At 46.5% G+C, this 24349-nt stretch overlaps 1 protein-coding gene across 2 annotated transcripts in view; it reads right to left on the bottom strand.

The window, feature by feature from the left end:
• Positions 1–24349, bottom strand: part of ETV6 (ETS variant transcription factor 6) — a 237616-nt gene that overhangs the window by 3234 nt on the left and 210033 nt on the right. Inside the window, exons 5-7 of one of the 2 annotated variants that reach the window (XM_082849929.1) lie at positions 15638–16183; positions 3949–4091; positions 1969–2069 (exon numbers count right to left, since the gene is read on the bottom strand). In XM_082849929.1, the coding sequence (XP_082706055.1) occupies positions 1969–2069; positions 3949–4091; positions 15638–16183 (790 nt within the window). The remainder of the gene's footprint in view (positions 1–1968; positions 2070–3948; positions 4092–15637; positions 16184–24349) is intronic. The other variant, XM_082849930.1, reaches the window with a different exon arrangement.

The raw sequence follows: 24349 nt of genomic DNA, 5'->3' as shown, positions 1-24349 counted from the left end.
CTGTGCGTGTCTGAGCAGTTGAAGAAGGTCTCATAAAGGGTAGTAGACTTGAGGTAGACCTGGGGGGTATGTATATGTTAAAAAAGCAAAAGTTAAAGTGATGCACATTTCTGGCACAGGGAACCCTATTAGTGTTGGAGGGCAGCTGGCAGTGTGATTATGAATTTGGGAGGCAGGAGAATGGACCAGAGGCAGAGATTGCTGAATTAATCTAGGTATCAGTTGTGAAGTCTAGACGTCAGCCTCCACTCCCAGGGAAGCAATAATAATGCTTCTGCTTTGCTTTCATCTTCCAGGTCTCGTGAGAGTACCTGCCATTGGTAGATTCCAACCTGGAGCCTGCTGGTAAGAAATCTTGGGAAATGTGGTTCCCTGGCTTCTAGCCCCTGAAACAGACTGGAGTGGGAATGGTGCTAAGGAGCCAATGGACTGTCCAGCACAATAATGACTCAGTTGTAAGAAGAGTCAAAGATAACTCCAGTGTCAAGGTTGGTTACTTAAACAATGGTGATGCCACTGCTGATGTAACATTTATTCTGGGGGTGGGTAGAGTTCCAGTATGGGAAGAAGGCCTGTCTTGAACATTTCATGTCTGAGATACTAATGTGATATTTAAGTGGACATGTCCTAGAAGAAGCTCTTGGAAATTCAGATTTGGAATTTCAGGGAGATTTTAGAGCTGCATGTAGAGATTTGAGAGCCCATTCGTGGAGGTGATAACTGAAGCTGTGTAACGGGATCCATCCATCCAGGGAAAAAGTATAGAGTGGGGAGAACAGAAGCCAAGGACTAAGTTTAGGGTGAAGGATGAAAAGAACGCATCAGCAGAGCCGGAGAAAGGAGGATTCTTTTTCCACTTTATTCTACTCTGTTTCCAGCTCTTGAAAAGCCTTCTCTGTTTCTTTTGAAGATCGCAATTGTGTTTTTACTGCTCCCACGTTACCACACCTTTCCAATGCTAAGGCCCAGGTTCTCTGCTCTTTCCAATAAGTACTTATCCCAGTGAGCTCGTTTGCTCATACAGTGTCATTTTGTCATTTTCTACCCAAATCCACATCTCTAGCCTAATCCGTAACTCTCCTCTGTCCCACCTGCCAAAACGCAGAACCTGAGGTCGTGTCTGTCAATCCCACCTTCTCCCAAGCTTCACTTGGTCTCACCACATCAATTACCACCAGTGTCAGAGAGCTATGTCTGCCTCTCCTGATTGGTCCGTTAGACCCCTTCTTTTTCCTCTTCTAATTGTTTCTCTTCTCTTGCCTAGGGAATCACAATCTATGTGGTAGGTTAAATGGTTGGAACTCATTAGCTGGGAGGAATTCTGGAAAGAGGACTGTCTACAGCAGCTTTCAGACTTTGACAATGCATTGTCATAAATGTATTTTACATCACGACACACACACACACACACACACACACACACACACACCCCTGAATCACAGTTTTCATGAATCAACAGGCACTCTTAGTTCATGTGATACAGTCTGATATTTTCAACTCTATCCTTTCCTATTCAATTCTGTTCTATTTCATTAAAAAAAAAATTAGACTCATTAAATCTATTTCGTGATTCACTAACGGGCCAGGACAAACACCGGTCCAGGGCTGGCAACCGGGAGGCCTAGGTTTGTTTAGTTCCTTGCTTTGCCATTGGTCCCTCTGATCGCTCCCTTTAACTACCATAGATATAAATGCCAGATAATACTGTTTGATCATTGCATTATTTGAAAGGTGAGTCAGATTGTGTTTATGTAGTTTTGGCTTTACTCTAGGTTAGACATAAGTGGAAAAAAAATTTTTTTTTTTTCCTTAAATTCTAACAAACCACCACCTGGTATCGAATGTGTAGCGGTGATGGCTTTGAGGATCAGATAGGCAGGTAGAGATCTTAACAGTCTCCCTCCTCCCTCTTATTTGAAGAGAACAGTATCCTCCCAGAAGAAGGAAAGAAGAAAAAGGAAGTGCTACCTGAACAAAAGCCTTTGTCCTGGCTCCTTCCTGATAATGTTTAGTTTGTAGTAGTGGCGCAGCGCTCTGGACATTTTCTCATAGGTCATGTTTGTTCTGTTCTGCTTGTTCAAAGGCGGAAGAGAGAAAAAAAGCACAAAGACACAATGAAACGAACCTCAGAAAAAGACGCTGCAGGAGCTGTTCAAATCTGCTTCTGTGGCCCCGCCAGTTGGGAAAGCCACCTGCTAATCTGCTCCCTGCCACGCCCACCCCTGGGCTTTTTCACAGACGTCCTCGCTGAGGTTTCTCCTAAGGTGAGTCTAGCTAACAAAGCACACATCCCGCAGCGGCCTCCCCGACTTCCTCTCCCAGGACTGCGCTCTGCTGTGCCCGAGGAATTTCCTGCAGTTTCCCCTATCTGGGGGTCATCCTTCACCTTCTGACCCACAGAGGATTTCTCTTCCTTTTTTCCTTTTTTTAAAAAAATTTTTTTATTTTTACAGTGACCTTTCTCAGGCTTGTGTTTCTGGTTTGTCATTTTAAGGAAGAGATTTTTTTGTTTAAATTCCTGTCATGGAAGCAAGAATACAGTTGTTCCGAGCCCTGGGGTGAGGGCACCCTGTGCGAGCTGCAGAGCGATTTTTCTCAGTGACTCACAGGGTGGATGGTGTCAGTGGGGTATGGCTATATTTGGTCACGACAGCCTCTGCTAGGTCCTCCACAGCGGGGCCAGAGCGCGGGCTGCCATCCTCCAAGGCTGCAGCCGGGGCAGAGCTCGGCGGTGTCTCCCCTGTGGCCTGCCTCTCCTTCGGCGGATCTGGAGTTGGGCCTTCCTGGTGCCCCACGGCTACCTGTCTGTGGTCAGGCCTGGATCTTGCTGACTCTTTTCTTTTTTTTTAAGTAGGAATACAGATTTATCTTAATTTTCTTTTCTTTTTTTTTTTTGGCAGGGGAACTCTTTGCTCTGTGTATCTTACTTTATTTTACTGTGATAAGAACACTGACCATGAGATCTACCCTCTTAAATTTTTAAGTGCATAATACAGCACTTAATACAGGGTTCACTACAGGTACAGTGTCCTACAGCACATCTCTAGAACTTACTCATCTTGTTTAATGGAAACTTTATGGCCCTTGATGAGTAACTCCCATCTCCCCCCTCTCCCCAGTCCCTGGCAACACCAGTCCACTCCTGGACTCAAAGAATTTGCTTATTTTAGCCCTAACTTCGAGTAAGTGGAATCAGGCAGTATTTGTCTTTCTGTGACTGGCTTCTTGACTCAGCATCACGTCTTCAAGGTTCATCCATGTTGCCACACGCTGCAGAAGCTCCTTTTTTTTTTTTTAAGGCTGAAGAATATTCCATTGTGTGCATATAGCATGGTTTCTTTATCCATTCATCCATCAGTGGACGTCAGGGTTGTTGCACCCACTTTTTACATCTATGCACTTTAATGGTTTTCCTAACTATAAAAGACTTTTATCTTTTAAATTCGATTCCCTCTTCCCAAGGTGGAAAACTGCAGGGGCCATCAGACTTCTTGCACTGTTTGCTTTTCAAGGAGATGCTTTAAAGTCAGAGGATAAGCATTTTCCACGTAGAACTGGGCTTTTGCGACCATGGAAGTTTCTAACCCAGCGGAACAGAAGCGACGCTTCCCAAAGCCCCCTTGTGAGTCACAGAGTGCCACAGTGCATCCCTGGTACCCAGTTCCTAATGATGGCGTGGGTGGCAGGACCAGGCCGAGGCAGAGGAGTGACGGTTACTCGTAATGAGGCCTGTCAGGCCGGAGACTTAACTGGCACCTGGCACAAGGAACAAGTGGCAAGGGGCATCTTTAATGATTTCCTCCCCTTTGCAACTAATTGTCCAGTGAGGAGTAAACTAAATAATTACGGGCAGACAGGAAGCAGAAGACAGACAACTATCCTCCAACCCAGGGATGAAGACTAGATTTTGGCCCTACTTTATAGAACGAATATCTGATGCCCTTTTACCTTATGGTTTCCCCACAGTCGAGCCAGTCCATTGGGATCCACTATCCGGAATATTTTCGATTCTTTGTCCTCCCATCGGATGAAGTTTTCGTACCGGCTGTCAGAAAGCAACTGATAGACGTAATCCCAAAGCAGTCTACAGTCTACAGAGGAAAAGGGCAAGAAAACACTGTTGACAAGGTTGCTTGTTGAAGTACTAAGAGCAACAATCAGAAAATAATCGAGTAACCGCTCTTGCCTCCTTTGGATGGACTGTCTAACTTCCTCGTTTGGGGAATTCCCTGGCGGTCCAGGGGTTAGGATGCCGCACTTTCACTGCTGAGGGGCCTGGGTTCGATCCCTGGTTGGGGAAATAAGATCCCGCAAGCCACTCGGCCAAAACGAAAACAAAAACACATCCTCGTTTCATAGTGAGGAGAGCAAGGTACAGAGAGACCTGTGAGATGCAACCTTTGACCTGTGGAGGCCTTCGGGACTGTCCGGGCCCAGAATCTCCCCGCTCACATGAGGACACAGAGACCTGGAGAGAGGAAGGGACTGGTCCACGGTCATGACCAATGACCTGAACTTGAGCAGAGCCCACAGAAGGGACAGAACAAGCTCTAACTGCAAATGAATTGGTTCTGACAAGGGGCTGAAGACACGCTGGCAGGTCAAAGGGCAAAGAGTGTGCTCGTGTTCAGAGAGAGCAATGTGGTGTCAACGGTGGGGCGCTAAAGGTTACTCTGGAGGGTGATACTCAACGGATAAAGACGTGACGATTGAGGCCGGCTGCAAAATGGCAGGAAAAGAAGTACGATGCGTGAAAAGCTGTGGGGGAAGAAGACCCCTGTGGTTTGGGGACTGTGACCGTGGGAACCATGGCCAGCATGGTCTTTAGAAAGAATGTAGACAGTCCCGTTATAGCTACTTCGGAGGTTTTAAAAATTGCTTTATTATAATGGAATCAGTGTAGAGAGGAACCCAGTGCAGAGAATCCCTTTCTCCATGTGCAAAACTGATGCTGCATCGCTTGGTCAGGCAACAGATCTTTCTGTGTACAGGCCAGGCGCTGGGCGAGGCCTCGACCTTGGGCTGTGGATGGATCGGCGAATTGAAAGGGAAGCTGCAGGCTGCACGCCTTTGCCCTGTTCCAGTGCTGTCTGGATTAGTGCCGGAACCGGGTGGGGCTGGGCCCCTAGCACAGCCTTGATAGGTGGATGGGAGCGGATGTGGACTTTCTAAGTCTAGTTGATGCAGGACTGGCCTCGACCCCCAGGTGTGCTTCTGGGAGCTTTGATGCGCCCTAGCCAGCATGGCTGGTCGTAAACGATTAATTTCGTTGAACACCGTGTATGTGTCCCGCACTTTGCAAGCGTTATTTCTAATCCTCACTTTACACACTGCATCCTTTCTAATCCTCTCGTGCCCGAGGTCACCGGGATTTGAACTCTGGGGCTCCTGCACCGCAAGGTGCCGATTTCCTTCCTTACGTTGGGTGAGGCCTGACACACCTGGGTGGGGAATGTCCAATCCCAACGTGGACTGTTTCAGAGCGAGCCAAACATTCACCTCCCAGAGAATGCGACACGCCCTCCTCTGGCACATACTTACAAGAGGAAACGAGTCAGGTCACCTCGGGCAAGTTTCCTAAATCTCCCTGAGGTTCCGTGTCCTCCTTTAGGAAAGGGGACTAACAACGTCGACTCTCTCCAGGATTACTGTACGAGCGATGATGTGAGTGAAGAGAAAGTAAGGAAAACAATAACAACAGCGATTACCGGGTGCTGTTTGCAGGCACTGGGCTGTGTGTTCTACCAGCCGGCTTGCCTCTGACCCTTAGGGCACCTGATGAGGCCAGCGCTGTTGCTGTTCCTATTTTATGGCCAAGGAAGCTGGGGCTTAGCGGGTTTGGTCATTGGCTCAAAGGCACAGCTCGTGAGTGACACATGTTGGAGTCTGGAGCTCGTGCTGTACCACACGTCCTGCGCTGAGACGTCTATTCTCAGAGAAGAGGGTTAACAGGTAACTATTAGTCAAGGACTTTTCCAAGCAAGCTTTAACTCTGAGTGTGTCCTTCGTGCAATCCAGCTTTCTCGCTGAACAGCAGAAGGAACTGGCATAAAATGTGGCATTTTCCAGGAGGCTTAATCTTTTAAGGAACTACCATGAAACTTAAAATGACCATACATCTTCAGTACCCCGTACTGTATCCTTTTCCCCCCCGATTGATCTGTGTCTAAAAATTAATGTGACGTGTGGTTTCTTCTGTTTCAGAAAAGGACCCGTGGTGTCCTTCTTAGAAGGATGACTCCTGGAGCCTGAACCCTACGCTAAGAGAAGCTGACCAGAGATTCTATTATCATCCCTGCCTGCCGCGGCCCTCTTGGTCGCCAGAAGGGGGCACCGAGGAGCAGCAAGGGGCCCAGTCCCAGCATCAGGAAGCACCTTGAGAGGTGAGTGCCACACACCATCTCACGCTGAGAATAATCGAGCTCATTTTTAAGGCACTTGTAAGAGGGCGACTGTAGGCAAAGCAGTGAAGTAGGCAGTGTCTTTCTCCCTCTCTGCCACCTCCTTGTCTTACATCGTTTTTAGTACAGGTGGGAAAATAGAGAACTGAGATGTGGTTTAATTGTCCAGTTTTAGGCCTACTATCAAATGGCAGATGCATTTTAATTTCCCACAAGCTCTTGCAAGTAGAAACCATCTGGCAAGACCAAATATTATCACACAAAATGCCAGTCTACTAGGAGGAACAAAGGTGTAGCAGCTTCTCCCTGTTTCCTGACAGGGTTACAATCATTTTTACCACCAAGAGGCTTCATGACACCTTTCGGATGCATCTGGACTGGCAATGTGATTCTCTAGAGTGAATCATTTGAACACAATTTAACAATTAAACAAACTGATCTGGTTGTCTTTTGCAGTTTGATGGAAGGAACTTCTGCCCACCGGAAGGTGAGCACTATATTGGCAGTCCCTCACCTCTAAGACTTCCTGGAGCTAAAATGCAAAGTGAGTGTTGTCTCAACACCATCTGCTGAGGGATTTTCACTTTCATTGTTTCTGTGGCTTCTCTTTTTACTGCTTTGGACATTCTGTGTCTCATAAAATGGTGAAGTGCGAACCATTTTCCGTTGGTTCGCACTTAAAAAATGGTTTCCATGTAAAACCATTTTACCGTTTCTCAAAGTAAGGGCTTAACCAGCGCTGGGTACCTACCACGCTGGTTCTTCAGAGGCATCGAACCGAGACCTTTATGTCGTAAATCATTTACTGAAAAAAATCTAGAATGTGATCTGTGTTTGGTTGGTTGGTAAATGAAGGGCAGGGCTTACCAAAGAACAGACTTTACCTGTGAGTTGCAGGAACACTTGTATCTTGCCAACTTTTCCCTTTCATCAATGTGAAAATCACCCCAAACAAGGGGCCACTTGATCATTTTAAATGACATTGAATCCAGCGAAGCCAACTTTAGCCGAGTAATAAAAATATATTGACATTCAAGACATACTGAATTACTCGGTCACTAACCGAGGTAGGAACAGGAATTCTGTGGCATACAGTAGTTGTTTCAAGCTCAGAGTATAAGTGGCTTTTTATAACACTATTGATTCTGTTGTTTCTTCAGTTAAAAATTATGCCAGATGATAGAAAAAGAAAACTGCCTGACCACGCAACTTTTTTTCTTTTTCTTTTTTTACAATCGAAGTTCAAGCATCTGAGTTATTTTTGTTTTTTAAGATTTTAGGTAAATAAAAGGCAGATGCCTTTTAGTTCCCGGGTCCTCTGGAGGCTGTTGCCATGACCCACCAGCAGTTTTTGTCAAAATCCATCCGTGTCTGCACAGATACAGTGTTTTCTGATCACTGATAAAAATGCTTAATACTATATAATAAAATGCACCCAATAAAATGCACCCATTACAAACCACTTGAACATGCATGTGAAAAATATCTTATATATCACAAGGTCTTCACTAATTTTAGCTGCATGTGTCTTAAACTAAAGGGCCTTCTCTGTCAAGGCATGTGGGAATTTTAAACAAATGTTCATGATTTGGATTGTCTCTTCCATGAGAGGAAGCTCATGAAAGGGTTTATTAGCTCGAGTGAAGTGTTATTTTCCAATTGCAGAAAGAGAGTTCTCTCTTTCCTGCTGGGTGAGGTACCCTGGGCATCCACAGTTAAAAGGCATTGCTAAAATATATATATATATCCCTTCCTGTGGTTAGGGAGAAATATTTTCCCTCCCACACGAGTCTCTTACCAGAGACTCCTTGTACAAGCTTACTGAACAGAGACTGTAGAAAGATGGGCAATTCACACATAACCAACATGGTTTTTAAAGGAAAAAAAAAAAAAAACCTAGAAAACCATGCTAGACAAAACTGATGTTGAAAAGATCTGAGTGGGCAAGTCCAGTTATCGACAAGTTATTTGAATTTCCCGAAATTCAAATTTCAGGAAAGCATCGAAGAAAGAAATTTTTTTGTTGTTTTAACTGCCCAAATGGAATTTTAAATGAAGGTCTGTAAACTGCAGTTCTGTGGATATAATCACCAACAAGGAGAGGCCTAGCGTTCCTGTTTCATTGCTTTAAATTTATTATGAAAAACTAATAAATTTATTTGAGGTTCAGGAACAAAATGGGTCAGTAACACCCAAAATAAAAAGTCGCTTCTCTGCTTATAGCAGTGGTTCTAAACTAGGGGCAATCTTGCCTCCTAGGTGGTGCTCTACCATGTCTGTGACCATTTTGGTTGTCACAACTGGGGTGGAGGATGCTATTAGCATCCGGTGAGTAGAGGCCAGGGATGCTGCTAAAAATCTTATAATGCACAAAAGAACTCCTCCCCGGCAACGAAGAATTGTTCGGCCCAAATAGCAAGAGCGGCCAGCTTGAGAAGCCCTGCTTACGGAAGCACGGGTTTTACAACACGCAGGGGGGCTACCTGCAGGGTTTTTTTGTGTTCTTGTTTTCCTCCTCAATTCTAGATCAGCCATTACCTAGAAGCAGACAGCTGCTACATCCAGCGCAGCCAGCCCTGTGTTGATACGCAGAGGTGTGTTTCCAATGGGCGCCTGCTTGTGCTTTGCTGTGGCTTAGGAAAACGGAAGCCGTATGTGCGCGGCAGCAAGCTGGGAGAGGGAGAAGCTGAGGCAGAGAATACAGACCTATGCTTCCTGGCTTCGTCGGGGCGGAGGGGCTGCCGCTGCAAACACACACCGCTGAACCTTTTCACCTTTGGTTGCAGGAGGTGTAGAGTGAGGCTGCGAAACGCAGAGACCCAGCCCCCAGCTAAAACCCAGTCAGACGCATCCCTCCTCCCTCAGGCGTGGAGGCAGACTGCTGGGACACAGGGACGCTGTTACAGAAATGCAGGCCCGCAAACAAACTGGCATTTCCAGTCTCCTCAGTCCCCTTCTATTATTTTCTACCGAGTTACTGTGCTGGTACTGTTCTATCTTTAAAAGCTGTCCTGAAACTTTCCTTCTCTTCTTGATTTCTCAGTGGCGCACCATGAAAAATGAAGTGCAGTGACTCAGGCAGCGCGTGAGAAGTCTGGCACCTTGGGACATTCCCGTCGGGGCGAAGGCCTCTGTCCTCTCCAAGGGTCCCCTCCATCTCCTCCAAATACAGACAGCGGGCCAAGCCTCAGAGGAGGTGAGCGGGAGTGAAGAAGTTCATCTCCAAGGAAGTAAGGAAACTAGGGTTCCCTGAAGGCGTGCACTTTTCAGGCCAACATCACTTAGAACAAATGCCCAGACACAGGCCTTGTGGGTTAAGGCCCTGCACCCGCTCCGGTGGGCAATGGTGCTGGCCATAACCACTGCTCTCCTCTCCGCAGCCCTGGAGCAGAGCGAAGAGAAACGGCGCACAGGAGGGACACTGACTAAGCCTTAGAAATTACCCTGCTCGTGCTAATGTTTGCACATTGTCTCTTTAGTGCTCAAAAGTGCCCAGAAATGAGTATTAGTATTATCATGGGTAAAGAAACCAGGCTTCAGGGACCTTAAATACCTCTGCTTGGGAGACGGGCTAGATTCTAATCCTGTTGGCTCCAGAGTCCATGCTTTCCCACAGGCCCACAGTGCTACCTCAGGAACCCTCCCTCCGGCTGTGGATGAAGGGCCTGGGCCGGGAACCATAGAGTTCTCTGCCTGAGACAGCATGGGAGGACCCAGCTCCGCCAGCTGGCCCTATAACCCCGAGCCCCCCTGGCTTACGGAGACATCCCATGATCCTGTCCTTTTTTCCAAACACAATATTTACACGCGCGCGTGTGTGTGCAGAGGCGCACACACGCATGCACACCACCACACCTTACTGCAAAGGCCTGGGGATGACACTGCCCTCCGTCACTCACACAGTCCATTTAGCTTCTCTTTTATGATGTCTTCTTCCCTGCAGGGTTGCTCCTGAGGCTCATTTATACAAGAAAATAAAAGTCCCCGTGCCTCATTGGAAACCATGTCACCATCAGATACCACTGGGGAAGAAGCAGAGATGGATACAAGGGCGCAGGGTGCAGGGTGACTCCCCCCAGCCTGGGAGCCCTGAGGTGAGCCCCTAGCTGCTGGCCCTGGTGTCTCAGGCTTAGGTGCCTGCATCTGACGTCCGATCAGAGGCTCCCAGGATTGAATTTCTGTGTACACAGAACCCATCCAGTCAGTAAAACCAAATCAAGAGTGTACAGTGCTCAAGCCAGGTGACAAACGAGTGTCTCCTCGAGGAGAATCCTTTTGTTTCTATTAAAAATGTCACCCTGAGAGATAATACGCATATATTTCTTTTCAGTCTCTTTGAGGACCTGAAAGATCGCCAGGCCAGGCGTTATCAGAGGGTTGCAAGTGAAGGGTACGGGGTCTGGGGGTGGGGCGTGGGATTCTGTTTTATCTGCTGTAAGATCCACTCACTAATGATAGCCTCACAGACCGTGAAGAAGTTGACGTTCGCAAAGAAAATCAAGAGACTTAGGCAAGACTTGTGAGATGAGCACAAGAGAAGAAATACTCTCTTTCTGGATGGTCCGTGGACTTTGAACAACCAAACCTGTACAGGCCTCTTAAAGTCCGCACTTCTGTGGAGCAGATGAACGGCTACGAGTGGATGATAAACCAGGTTGCCGCTGAATCTTCCTCCCTTTAGCAGATTTTTGGATTAAGTCCAAGGAAGGGACACGCAGATAGGAAGTCTGGTAACTCAGGTTTTAACGGAATTGAAGTTTAAGAGAAAGCCAAAATGACTTCAGTTTTTTTCTTTGAAAATGGAGCTGTCTATACAGTGAAAACCAAAGCAGGGAGCATAGTTTGTCTGATGGCATAAAGTAAGAGGGATTATTGCCTTGTGCCAGCAAAGACACAACATTTGGCATTTAGCGATGCTGCGCCCTGTCACCTAGAAAAGTGCCTGGCACACAGATGCGTGTTAATGTTTGAATGAATAATCTTGACGTAGTTCAGGTATGCAGAGCTACACTTTACTTTCCCCAGCTGTATTTTACTTATGTTAATGATGTCATTGCAACTACTCTGGGCTACTCGGCCATCAGCCTGCCATCTAGAACTCAGCTCCTTCCTACATCAGCCACTGTTCCCTCCGCGTCTTAGGCGTGCCTCATTCTCTGAGGTGCGAGTCATTCCTTGAGAGCAGGGACGGCATTTTCTACACCTGTGCCCCCAAAGCATCCTGAACATACAAGCAGACAGTTGCGTAGAACGGGGAGCGGTGGACTTTTTCTGTAAAAGGCCAATCAGTAAATCTTTTAGTCCAGTCTCTGCTGCAACTCCTCAACCCTGCCAAGGCAGCCACAGACAATACTGAGTGAGTGGGTGTGGCCGTGCGCCAGTGAAATTGGATTTACAAAAACAGGCGGTGGCTGATTTGGCCCACAGGCCTGCATTTCCAGTCCCCGGTCCCAAGGAAACAAGTGTGCTGGAAAGACGAGTGGTCGAAGCTGGAGGCTGAACACTGGACGTGTCTTCATCTGTAAAAGACCCTTCTAGCTTTGAAACCACCAAGTTCTAAGAATTCTTTTCAACATATACTGAAAACACAGCATCACCTGGGCTACCCTTCTTCAATTTACGGCACTCACTGCCAGTACCACTCTTTGGCTATGAAACAGGTTGGCGAGACACAGGCCAGTAAGACGTTTGTGGGCTGAGAAAATGTTAGGAGGTGACAGATGCTCCCCCATCCCCCCGCCACCAAGCAGTCCTTCCCTGAGGACAATAAATAGAAAAGAGCACAGAAAGAAGCAACTTGCTCAGGGTTGCACATACCACTGGCTGTTCAATTAAAAAACAGAACCCAGGAATCTTCTCTCACTCTGTCCTATGTTAAACTCTCTCCCACAAATGCCAGCCCTTGCAGCTTGTTAAACTCAAAAACAGTCCTCCTTATTCCTTGAAAAATAAGCAACACCTTTCAAGATAAGCTGTGTGTTTCTATTTCAATTTGTGGTTTGTGTTTAAACTGTCAACTACCTCCTGGATTTCTTTCATTGACTACTTTAGATTTTCCGCCAGGTAAATACCTAAGTGAACCATCATAACTTTGCATGGGGCCTCTTAATTGTGTGATGCCTCCCAATTTCATAGATACTAAAGTGTGAAAAAAAGAACTGCTAAAATATGGTGGATTTTTTTAATGAACCTGGATTCTTGACTTTACATTTCTATCTGAAATAGAACAGATATACTAGGCCTTACATTGTTTTGGGGTTTTCTCCATCTGGAATGACCTCTTTTTCTTTAATCTCCACTTGTCCATATTCTAAGCATTCATCTGAGCCCAGCTAAAAGCCAGCCCCTCCATGAAGCCTTCCTGACACCTCTACTCCAACCTCCTACAGCACGTAGTCGGAGTCCTTGGAAGACACCACAAGCTGCACTTGTAGCTCATTGTCTACAGCTGTTTCATGACGAAGACTGTGTCTTACATCTCCTGGAACACTCCACCCCCATGAATGCAGGACAGTGCTGCAAACACAGAAGGTGTCCAGAGGCATACACCCGGGAGTACCTGAGCAAATGATGCCTGATTTACTTTTTGATCCACATGCACCAGTAGTGTTCTTACCATATCCTCCAGCTATGGTATTTGTCAGTGTGACACACAGCAGCACCTTCAGTGCCCTCTGGGCTCCTTTGAAAAGCTACGTTTTCCCATAGAAAAGCTGCTTGATAGAGATCTGAAGGACTTTTATGGCTGTTCAATAATGACGGAACTTTACATCGTACATAGGAATCACCCAATGAATTCGACTTCCAGTACATGAAGAATCAATTCTACGAGGATCTGAGTAGTCCAGAAAGACACCCAAAGGGTTGGAGTGGAGAGACAGGGACACCCCAAATGAGAAACAAGCCTGGAACTGTGATGAGCACTGTTCAGAGGGTCACAGTATCAAGACTACATGTCAGATCGTAGACTTCTCTCTCGTTTCACCCTTGAGAAAAACAGTGCCTTTTGGTTACATCACTGGATCTGGTTAAATTAGCGAATACAGACACGTGGAGATGATGGAACTTTTGAATATACCAATAGAGTAGCACAGTTTTTAAGAGAGCCATATTAAAAAATTTCCAGACCTACTAAACCAGGGAAAAACAGCTCTAAGCCTGAACAATTTAACTTGACACATGGGGCTTATCTTGGATTCCTAAGAAGTCTGTGGCAAAGACAGCGTCACAGAGGAGGTGGACAAGACAGATCGTGATTAGGAATGCAGGGGTAGCAAGGGCAGCCCAAGAGATAGCAGCCAACGGCGCGGCAAGGGCTGTCCTGCAGCCTCATCCGCCAGCCCCTATGTGACCTCTGCTTCTCTGCCGTTCAGTTTCCTCTGTGGTTTCCCCCTGTAAACGACCCTTCCATATAAAATGGATAGAGCAAGGATAGGCTACCTCGAAGAGCTATTCTGAGGATTATAAACAAGGAGAAAGTATCCACAAAATGTCCAGAACTGTTGCACAGACCATGCAAGAAACAAGCAGGGCGTATACAGACAAGAAAGAAAGCCTAGAACGTCCAAGACAGCTCATTTATATCATTCACAGGAATATACTGGCCCCTTCCTCCTCCTCCAGTTATCTGCGGAAATGCACATGCTTTGCCACAATAAGCTCTTTGCTACCTTATCCCCATCCTTTCTTTTCATAGTTTCTCTTTTTTCCATTATTAAAAAAACCTTTATGTAAAAGTAGACGGAACAGTAATGTAAACCCCGGTGCACCCGACACGCCGCCATACAGCCATGAGCTTGTGACTAACATCTTATGTACACCCCACCCGTTCCTCACTCCCAACCCTGTGGGGTGCTTTCTGGATCACATTCCAAGCATACATCATTTCATTTTTCATGGTGTTTTTGAAACACGTCATAGCTCTTGGCCATTTGATTTTCTTGATCCAACATTCCTTATGTAAGTTATTTATAATGATAAAATTGAGGTGACATTGGAGGTGCCCTTGGGACCAGAGAAGAATTTAGAAACAAATGACTTAAATAAAAAAGGGACGAGTCAAGGCAGAAGTAAAGCAGCCTTAGGGCCCGTGTCGTCATGGTGTCGTGAGCACTGCTCCAGCCCGAGCTTCAGCTGGACCTCGCTCCTGCGGCATCAGCCCAAGGAGGAAGGGGCACGACTCACCTTTCCCTGAATAGTTCTGACCTGTCTCCTGTCTCCGTGTCTCCCTCCCATTACTGGACCCATAATCACCTTCAGCATCGAGCTACCACCCTTCCTCAGTTCCTCCAGTCAAAATACCCCTTCTCTCTGAACTGGTTCCACGGCACTGAATTATCCTCGCATACAGTAGGTATTCAATAAATGCTTGTGCATTGACTGGACGGGGCAGAGGGCTTATTTCCTTCTGCCTTGGAGCTTAGTGATTTTCACATCTGTCTCTCCTAGTAAAATTTAAATCCCTTGAGGAAATAGTAAGTGTTATATAAGCTCCGTGTCCCCTACTTCCCAGTGCATTTATCTGTGCACAGCAGGTGCTCCAAAAATGTCTCGTGAATGGAGAGAAGCTCTAGGAAAAGAGTTAACTTTGCCAAGAGGTTAGAGGATTATAAGCTTCTGGAAAATGACTTCATGTAAATTATGGGCGGGCTAGCAAAAATACAATGTGGTGATTTTTTTCACTGGTTTCCACTGGTCTCTCGTCTTAGGGGAGTAAATTTGGGCTTGTCAGCATAGAAGGGAAAGAATTCGGGAGTGGTTTCCTCTGTCCAAATGACACAGCAGCACCGGACTCCAACACCCTAATCCTGCTTTTCTCTCCTACCCCCTCCCAAGGTGAAGGCTACGTGGGGTTGCTGTGCAGGGGATGGAATTACAAGCCTGCATCTGAGACAGAGGTTCTTTATGCTGCGTCTGCTCGTTAATTAGCCGCTGGAAACTTCGGGACAGGGCCATTAACATGCTCATAAACCTTTGATTTCAAATGTTTTTGCTCAGCCGCGATTCTGATGTGACTCCCCTTGCAAGCTGGATGGAGGACGTTTGTTTCTTAACACTTACGAGGCGCAGAACTCCTCCAGCCCCGTGGCTCATTAACTAGCCCGTTAAGGATTCCGCCTCCTGCAGGCAGAAGCCTCCACTCGGCCTCCCAGAGCCTTGGAGGGCACCTCATTGGGACAGCGTGAGGCCCCAAGGGAGCTCGAGGTTGGCGTGCGGCGAGGGCAGCGCTCACTTACCTGCTATCCTCCCGATGGGCATGGCGTGCTCCTCGGGCGGGGAGACGGAGACCATGATGTGGTTCATGTACGCCAGGTCTTCCCGATGGGAGAGGTTGATGGGTTTCCCTTCCCGGTGCAGCCCGTCCTCGGAGAGCCGGGACTGCTTGAAATCCACGGAGTGCCGGGGGTTCAGGATCAGAGGGTGCATGATGGGACTGGGCATCAGCTGGATCACCCGCGTGCTCTCCTGCCGGGGGCTGGAGGGCTTCTGGTGGGGCTCGGAGGACGGCGGGCAGTGATTATTCTCCATGGGAGACACTGACAGGGGGTAGGACTCCTGGTGGTTGTTCTCCTGGTGGAGCCTCGGTCCCTGGGCCCTCTCGGCCGGGGAGAGGCGGCGGATCATGTTGTCCAGGGGGGACCGGAGGGGCCGCTGCTCGGGGTCGGGAGAAGGCCGGTGGTTTGTCGTGATGGGTGACCTGGAACGGTGCAACAGTTCAATGGTGGGAGGGTTGTGGTGTACGTTCTCCACCGACGGCCTCGGGGTCCTCTGGACACAGTTATCTGTGGAGCAGAGGGAAGGACAGTCAGAGACCCTGCTGGACGGTCAGGGGAGGCACCTCACTGCGGTCCTAAAGGTGGCGACAGTGGAGCACGTGAGCTTGCAGGAGCACCTTTCTTCCCGGCCGCAGGCTCTTTTTCACCGCTTTAAAAAAATTAAAGTGCACATACTCGAAATTCTTTTCCTGCCAGTGGACAAGCAAAAACTGTCTACAGACATTCCATTAATCACCTGCTAGTGGCTTATAAACACAAGGAAGCCACACGTTCATTCTTTATCTTTTTGTTACTCGACTCTTCAACACGGCTTTTGGGGTCCTTAAGGGTTTTTCTCTAAATGTTTTCACTGACTTTTCATAACCCAACTTTCATATTCTCTACCTCCAGGAGTTGTTGGTATTAACGATAATGATGATGATAATAAAGCAATTACTATATATCCTACGTACTGGATTATATTGTTTAAAGTTTATAACACACCTAAGCAGAGATACTAACTACTGTCACTCCTGTTTAACAGGAGAGAAAAGGGAGGCATAAAGAAGTTAAGCAACTTACCCAAGGTCACCCAGCCAGTTAGATTCCAGTAAGATTCTAGAACCTTATGTACCCATTAGAATATCTACTTCTCTGCTATGTAGAAACAAGGGGGGAAAGTCACATCAAAACCTGCTCTAGGGCTTCCCTGGTGGCGCAGTGGTTGAGAGTCCGCCTGCCGATGCAGGGGACGTGGGTTCGTGCCCCGGTCCGGGAAGAACCCACATGCCGCAGAGCGGCTGGGCCCGTGAGCCATGGCCACTGAGCCTGCGCGTCTGGAGCCTGTGCTCCGCAACGAGAGAGGCCACAATGGTGAGAGGCCCGCGTACCGCCAAAAAACAAAAACAAAAACAAAAACAAAAAACCCGCTCTAAGCGTGCACAGTGGGCCTAATTTACATAATAACAATCTTGTACCTGAGAGAACACTGAGGATCCTTTTGTTTCTGAGTGCACAGTCAGACAGAGTTAAGTGAGAAGAAGGAGGGATGGACCCCTGACAATACCTCCACCCCATCCCACCTGAAATTTCAAGCTGGAGACATCTCAGGAAGGACAACATCAGAAGTGTACACAGCTCAGGGACTTCCCTGGTGGCACAGTGGTTAATACCTGCCTGCCAATGCAGGGGACATGGGTTCGATCCCTGATCCGGGAAGATCCCATGTGCCGCAGAGCAACTAAGCCCGCGAGCCACAACTACTGAGCCTGTGTGCCACAACTACTGAAGCCTGCACACCTAGAGCCCATGCTCCGCAACAAGAGAAGCCACCGCAATGAGAAGCCCGCGCCCCACAATGAAGAGTAGCCCCTGCTCTCTGCAACTAGAGAAAGCCTGTGCGAGCCAAAGATAAATAAAATAAATTTATATATATAAAAAAAGTGTACACAGCTCAGCAGCAGCAGTAGCTCCACGGGCTGGGCTGAGGGAGGGACCAGCATGTACGTGGCCTTAGGAGTCCTGCTAAGGGTTGGAAGAACAAAACTCTGCCTACAAAAATGGAGTTTTCTCCAGGCCCTCACACACATCTTAATGAGGTTTCTCTGGCCACATCTGTTCCCAGAGCTGTCTCACCAAAAGGATGTGCATACTTGCAGGTCCCTGTTCTGGTCAAAGACTTGTCCATGGTTCTGAGTAAAGCAAGTCAAAGATATCTCCTTTATCCATTACGACAACATCTATATGAAGACCATATAAAGGGGATCTGGGAATCTGATGGGGTTAGTACACAGAGACAAAGGTGGTGGTTTCTTCAAGTTTTATATAGGGTTAACAGGAAATGGGGACTCCACTAGATCTCACAAATCATATGAGACACTGAACAAAAGAAATACTGTTCATGATAATTAAAAGATCATCTGCCTGAAGGCAAAGGGCTTATTTTGTAACCACTATATAACATGCTGCCACGAATTTAAAAGTGCTTAAACGTTGGAACAGCTATCAGTAGGAGACTGGTTTAACAAATGATGGTATCTCTCTAAATGATGGAGGACTACGCAGCTATAAAATGGAATGCGGAATAACTAAATATTTTGCTAAGGACTGATCTCTAGGCTCTATGGCTAGATGAGCAAAAGCAAGGTGAAGTATGTATGGTATGCTACCATTTTTCTCAAAGGAGAAGGGGATTCCAGTTTCAGTAATGGCAGAGTGGCTTGTATCAGACTAACTTTCCTACATATAGCAATGATAGAATCTGGATAAAATATATTTATAAAAGTTACTGAGGGTACTGGAAACTGAAGGGGATTTTACTCTTGCAAGAAAGGAACTGCCCAGAGTAAGATCCAAATTTATACAGCTGTCACTCTGAGGGTCCTTCCCAGTCCACGTAGTGTGAGGCAGCTGGAAAAAGAACAGAAAGTTGTTTGAGATGCCAGGGAGTAGAGTATGAAGCTGTCAGAAGGGCAGAAAAATGGAGAAAACAGATTCCATAAAGGAGGGACCCTCAGAGGGAGTAGCCACTAACTGGCACATAAAATGCCCTCAAATCCTTAACACGTGCTCCTGAACTGCAATGTGCAGGGGGAACTCCAAGGAGCTCAGTGAAAGGTAACAGCTGTACAGTTCAAAGACATGAAATCTCAGCTGCTGGCCATGGTATTGGAGACAGAGTTCAGAGTTGGGGCTCTATCAAGGAAGGCTCTGAAAACACCTCAGGCCGCTTATTACCCCAGAATGGCCACACCTTAGGAGTAAGGACTATGCTCTAGGACAAAGGGATTTGCCTGAGGGCTAAAGGCAAAACTGAAATAAATCTTCCCTAACCAAATATAAGACCAAGCCTCCACAAATTCAGTGACTGACTAGTTATTTAACTGCTTGCTAGCGGAAACATCGACACTCTTCAGAGGAATGTAACATAATCCAGAGTCTCTACAATATGTTATACATAATATTCAGTGTCCAATAAAGATATTCTAGACACGTCAAGGAACAGAAAAACGTGACCCATATTCAAGAGGGATGGCAGTCAATAGAAGTAGACTCTTGAGATAATCTAGATGTTGGAATGAGCAAAAAAGAACTTAAAAGTAGCTGGGCTTCCCTGGTGGCTCAGTGGTTGAGAGTCTGGCTGCCGATGCAGGGGACACGGGTTCGTGCCCCAGTTCGGGAGGATCCTACATGCCGCGGAGCGGCTGGGCCCGTGGGCCATGGCCGCTGAACCTGCGCATCCGGAGCCTGTGCTCCGCAACGGGAGAGGCCACAACAGTGAGAGGCCCGCGTACCACAAAAAAAAAAAAAAAAAAAAAAAGTAGCTATTATAAATAAGTTCAAGCATTTAAAGAAAATGATAGTCATAATGAGTGATAACAGATGGAGACTATCAGAAAAGAAATGGAAACAATCAAAAAGGGTTTTGAACTGAAAAATACAGTACTTGAAATTTTGGACAGGAGAGACTTAATAGCAGATGGGAGATAACAGAAGAAAGGGTTAGTAAATCTGAAAACAGATCCATAAAAATTAAAAACAAAGAAATAGATCTTCAGTGACCTATGGAACAATATTAAACGGTCTAAAAGAAATGTAATTGGAGTTTGAGAAGGTGAAAACTTTTTTTTTTTTATAGACGTGGGTGGGTTGGTATCCCCCCCACACTCTGAACACACATTTTTAAAAACTGAATTATTTTAAAGCAAATTAGAGATTGTGATACCCTATCCTAAGTACTTGTGTGGTCATCTAAGAAAATAAGATGATTTTCCTGCACAGTCACTATAACATTGTAAAAGAGGAGAAAACAGAAAGAATGGGGCCAAAACAAAACAAAATTGAAGAAATAATGGCCAAATTGTCCTCAAATTTGTTAACAACAACAGCAACAACAATATACAAACTTAAGGATCCAAGAAGCTCGGCAAATTCCAAGCAGGATAAATACAATGAAAGCTACGTTCAGGCACAGAGTCGAACTGCTGAAAACCAAGAAGAAACAGAAAATTTTGAAAGCAACCAAAGGGGAAAGAAAAGTTACACCACATACAGGGGAAAAGTTATACTAATTATGGCTAACTTGTTTTTTCAACACCTAGAGAGTGTGCAAGCATGTACACAAAAAAGATATGAATGGAGAGCTGTAGAGATTGAAAGACACTTAAGAGACACATCAACCACTTGTGAAGTAGAGACAGACCCTTGCTTGGATTATGATTCGAACAAACTGCAAACACATTTATGAGGGCTTCCCTGGTGGCGCAGTGGTTAAGAATCCACCTGCCAGTGCAGGGGACATGGGTTCGAGCCCTCGTCCAGGAAGATCCCACATGCCGCGCAGCAACTAAGCCCGTGCACCACAACTACTGAGCCTGAGCTCTACAGCCGGCGAGCCACAACTCCTGAAGCCTGCGTGCCTAGAGCCCGTGCTCCACAACAAGAGAAGCCACTGCAATGAGAAGCCCGCACACCACAGCAAAGAGTAACCCCTGCTCACCGCAACTAGAGAAAGCCCACATGCAGCAACAAAGACCCAACACAGCCATAAATAAATAAATTTAAAAAAACATTTATGAGATAGCTGGAAAAATGTAAACAGTAATAAAATATCTGATAATATTGAGGAACTATTAATTTTCAGGTGATGTGATGGCTATGTGATTATGATTTTATAAACGGAATTAAAGTGCTTAATCAACCTTGCAAAGATACAGGTTGGGATGACAAGTCAAATTCCTCACTTTAACGCAATGCAAATAATGCTTACAGGATACCGATTAGGCCCATGGGGTTAACTTTAACGGCCGAAATTATTAGTATGATAGAAGTGATCTACAATCTTTCAGGGATGAGGCAAGTTTTCTTTTCATAGCTAATACAGATCTCAATTCTGCCATCCACAGAAATGAATTTACCTTTTGTCCATGGTTCACTTTTTATGTCACAGAACATGATCGTTGCAAGCGATATTTAAGACAGTTGGCATTTTGAAGTTTCACGTATTTTCTTCTAAATGCCATTTACAGAATACCTCCCTTTCCTTAAAAGCTTATTAAGGATTAAAAATACTTCAGGATGATGAAGACCATGTACTGAGAAATCCTATTTCCTGAATCCATTTCCCTTCTTACAAACTTTACAACAGACACAGGCGTTGGCCAGTCGCCTGGTTACCTGCATGTTTTCTTTGATGTCCTGGGCGTCAAGGCTCAGTGGATGGGTGTGCACTCAGGGCAAGCCTTAGGAAGTCTGGGAGAACGACGAGAGGAAGAACTTGTGCGCCAAGGGTAAAAGAGGAACTGATGTAATGTCCTGGAGAGATTTCGCTCTCTGTTCCTGCCCAGATTTGGGGAACAATGAAGGAGGGAGACAGCGCTCTGGATAATCCAACTCAGATTTCACTTTTGACTCCGGATCTGGGCAGGAACAGGACTTGGATGGGCTTGATTTATTTATTTCTCTGCAGACACCACTGAAGGAGGAAGTACTTGATGAAGTTGATAACGTTAATGGTGGAGAACTGGAACTGAGGGTATTTAATTCCAGGCTCCTGGTGGTCTGGGCACACCACTGTCGAGGCTGAAAGGTCTGCAACGCGCCCTGCCAAGCTTTGTTTCCGTTTGCGAAGCATGTGCTCACGTATGGAGTGGGCTCTGACGTTGCTACCCTGCTGCCTGCTGCCTCTGTTATTATAAGTTGGCAGCAGGGTATGGAAACTTATGAGACCAGAGCTGACAGGCAGAGAAGCTCCGGACACAGGAAACGCACTAAGCGGACAGTGGGTGCATTAAATCCCCCAGATGTAGGAGTCTTCTGTCTAAAACAAGAAGATGTTTTTTTGGTCTGGCCTTGATGTCTGGGTTTGTTCTTGGTGAACGGCCCAGCTGGAAAACTGGGAAATTATCCACATTGCCCTTGGTCTGAAGGTCTTGCTATGGGAGGGAAACGCACAAGGAAGAGAGAGGAAAAGCCACATGTAATTGGTCAGTGTGGGCTTAGAAGGAGGGGGGCCGGGGAAGGCACCCAGGAGTGGTAGGGACCTCGTTCTGGCTGAAAGTACTTTCTGATCCCAAACGTTTCTCTTTGTAGATCTCCTTTAGACACAAATAATCCCTTCTTCTCACTACCAAACAGCCCCCAATAAATTAGGACTTGAAATGTGATGATCACAAAAAAAGGTCTGATTTCTTTTCTCATCCTCTTTCCTTTTACTTATTATGAAAGTTTCTCTATTTAGAATTCATCAGAATTCAACCCAATTTAATCACGTTATATAATGAATAACTAGTAGACCAAAAAAACAAAGCAAAACTCTGCCTTTGGTGAAAGTCTTGGTTTTTGACTAGGACGTTTCCAGGGTAGAGCAAAGGCGAAGATCAAGTTTACGTCTCACACACCAGGATCACACTTCCCCACCGTGCTTCCCCTAAGGCCATAGATGATAACAAGAGACGGAGATGCAATTCAACAGGCCCAGCAGGTAACTCTCACTCCTCATCCTCAGTACACTGTGATCCACATTCTTCCCCATGTAAACACCATTTCCCAGCACAATTTTGTAAAAGATTAGTAGGAACCATGAATGATATAAAGACCTATACAAAAATTAAAGGCTCTAGATCTTGAGATGGAATTCAAAATAGATTTCATATACATACTCAGGTTCTGTCACTCCCCGTTATGAGTTGACTTGTGTGCCCCCCACCCCAAAATTCATATGTTGAAGTCCCAATCCCCAGTACCTCAGAATATGATCTCATTTGGGAAAAGGGTCATTGCAGATGTAATTAGGTAAGGTCAGGTCATATTGGAGTAGCATGGGCCTCTATTCCAATATGACTGGTGCCCTTGTGAACAGGGGAATTCGGACACACAGACATGCACACACGCTGCACAACTGGAGAGGCGTGTTTTGTCACACAGTCATTACAATATGAATTGAAGCAAAGAACTTCCAGCGATGCCAACCGTAGGTGAAGTAGTGTCTCAGATGCAGAATATGCAGAGAAAGGAAACGTGGTCCTTGCTCTCAAGTGCCACAGTCTAATGGAGAAGGCAGACATATCAAAAAACGACAAAAGGCTATAGGTGCTGAATTAAGAGTCAAGGCACGCAGGGGTAGGCCACGCAAGATCTACAAGCCGAGGATCTCCAAAGATTGCTAGCAAACCACCAGAAGCTGGGAGAGAAACCTAGCACAGAGTTTCCCTCACGGCCTCAGAAGGAACCCATCCTGCCCAGACCTTAACCTTGGCCTTCCAGCCTGCAGAACTGTGAGACAATACATTCCTGTTGTTTGAGCCACCCAGTGCGTGGCAGCCCTAGAAAACGATCCCTACTACCGCCTTTCCAAGAGGTTCAGCCAGGACTTTCAGTCAAGACTTTCCACTGACCCTGTGCCTGCCCATTTCAGTGTTTCCATCTCACTCAGCTCCCTTGTCACATTCAGTAGTCACTGAATTCCCTTGCAGGGACTGAGAAGAAACCTGCCCTAGCTTGGAGTGTAGGATTCACAGACGTCTGAGTTCATACACAATAAATCCCAAGGAAGCATCTAGAATTTTATAAGCATTTGGGTGAAAGGGGCTGAAAGAAACAAAACAGGTGACTTTCAGGACCCTGAGGCTTAATCTTCATCACTGTGGGCGGGACTGCCTCCAACAGGCCACCTCTGCCGGTGGTTTAGCGCAGACGGTGTGGGCAAGTCTACACCAGCCGTAGACACGAGGCTTCGTGCTCCCGGCCGGACGCTGGCTCTGCTCTTCCCAGGTGGTGTAGAGGAGTCTCCCTCAGTCTCAGGAAAGGCCCAGAAAAGAAGTGAATGAAGAAATCAAGGGATGAGGTTACAGAGGAGCCCGTTTGCCCTTTGGAGGTAAATGCTGTGAATCATTTATAGGGAGGGGGCCAGGGCGGCACAAAGGTTAAGGCAGGAGAGGGGAACGAGTGGAGAGCTTCCTTCTCTGGAGTTGAACCCACCACCCCCAGCCCTCTTATCTCAGAGGTATCAGGTGGCATTTCCTGAGGGCTAAGAGGAAATCACTTGAAGACTTCCTGGTTACCCTGGGAGAATTATTCATGTCTATTAGGGACCTCCTGCCCCTAAAACTTTTAGCTCAATGGAGCAAGCTAGCCTCTGGACTAAGGGAGTCTCCACACCCCTGGAGGGAGCTGGCCCAAGGAAGGTGCACGGGT

Source organism: Leucopleurus acutus (assembly GCF_964270905.1).
Source record: "Leucopleurus acutus genome assembly, chromosome: 11".
In the NCBI taxonomy this organism is placed as follows: domain Eukaryota; kingdom Metazoa; phylum Chordata; class Mammalia; order Artiodactyla; family Delphinidae; genus Leucopleurus; species Leucopleurus acutus.
The sequence above is the reverse complement of the archived record's forward strand: the minus strand, read 5'-3'. Positions and strand labels throughout refer to the sequence as shown.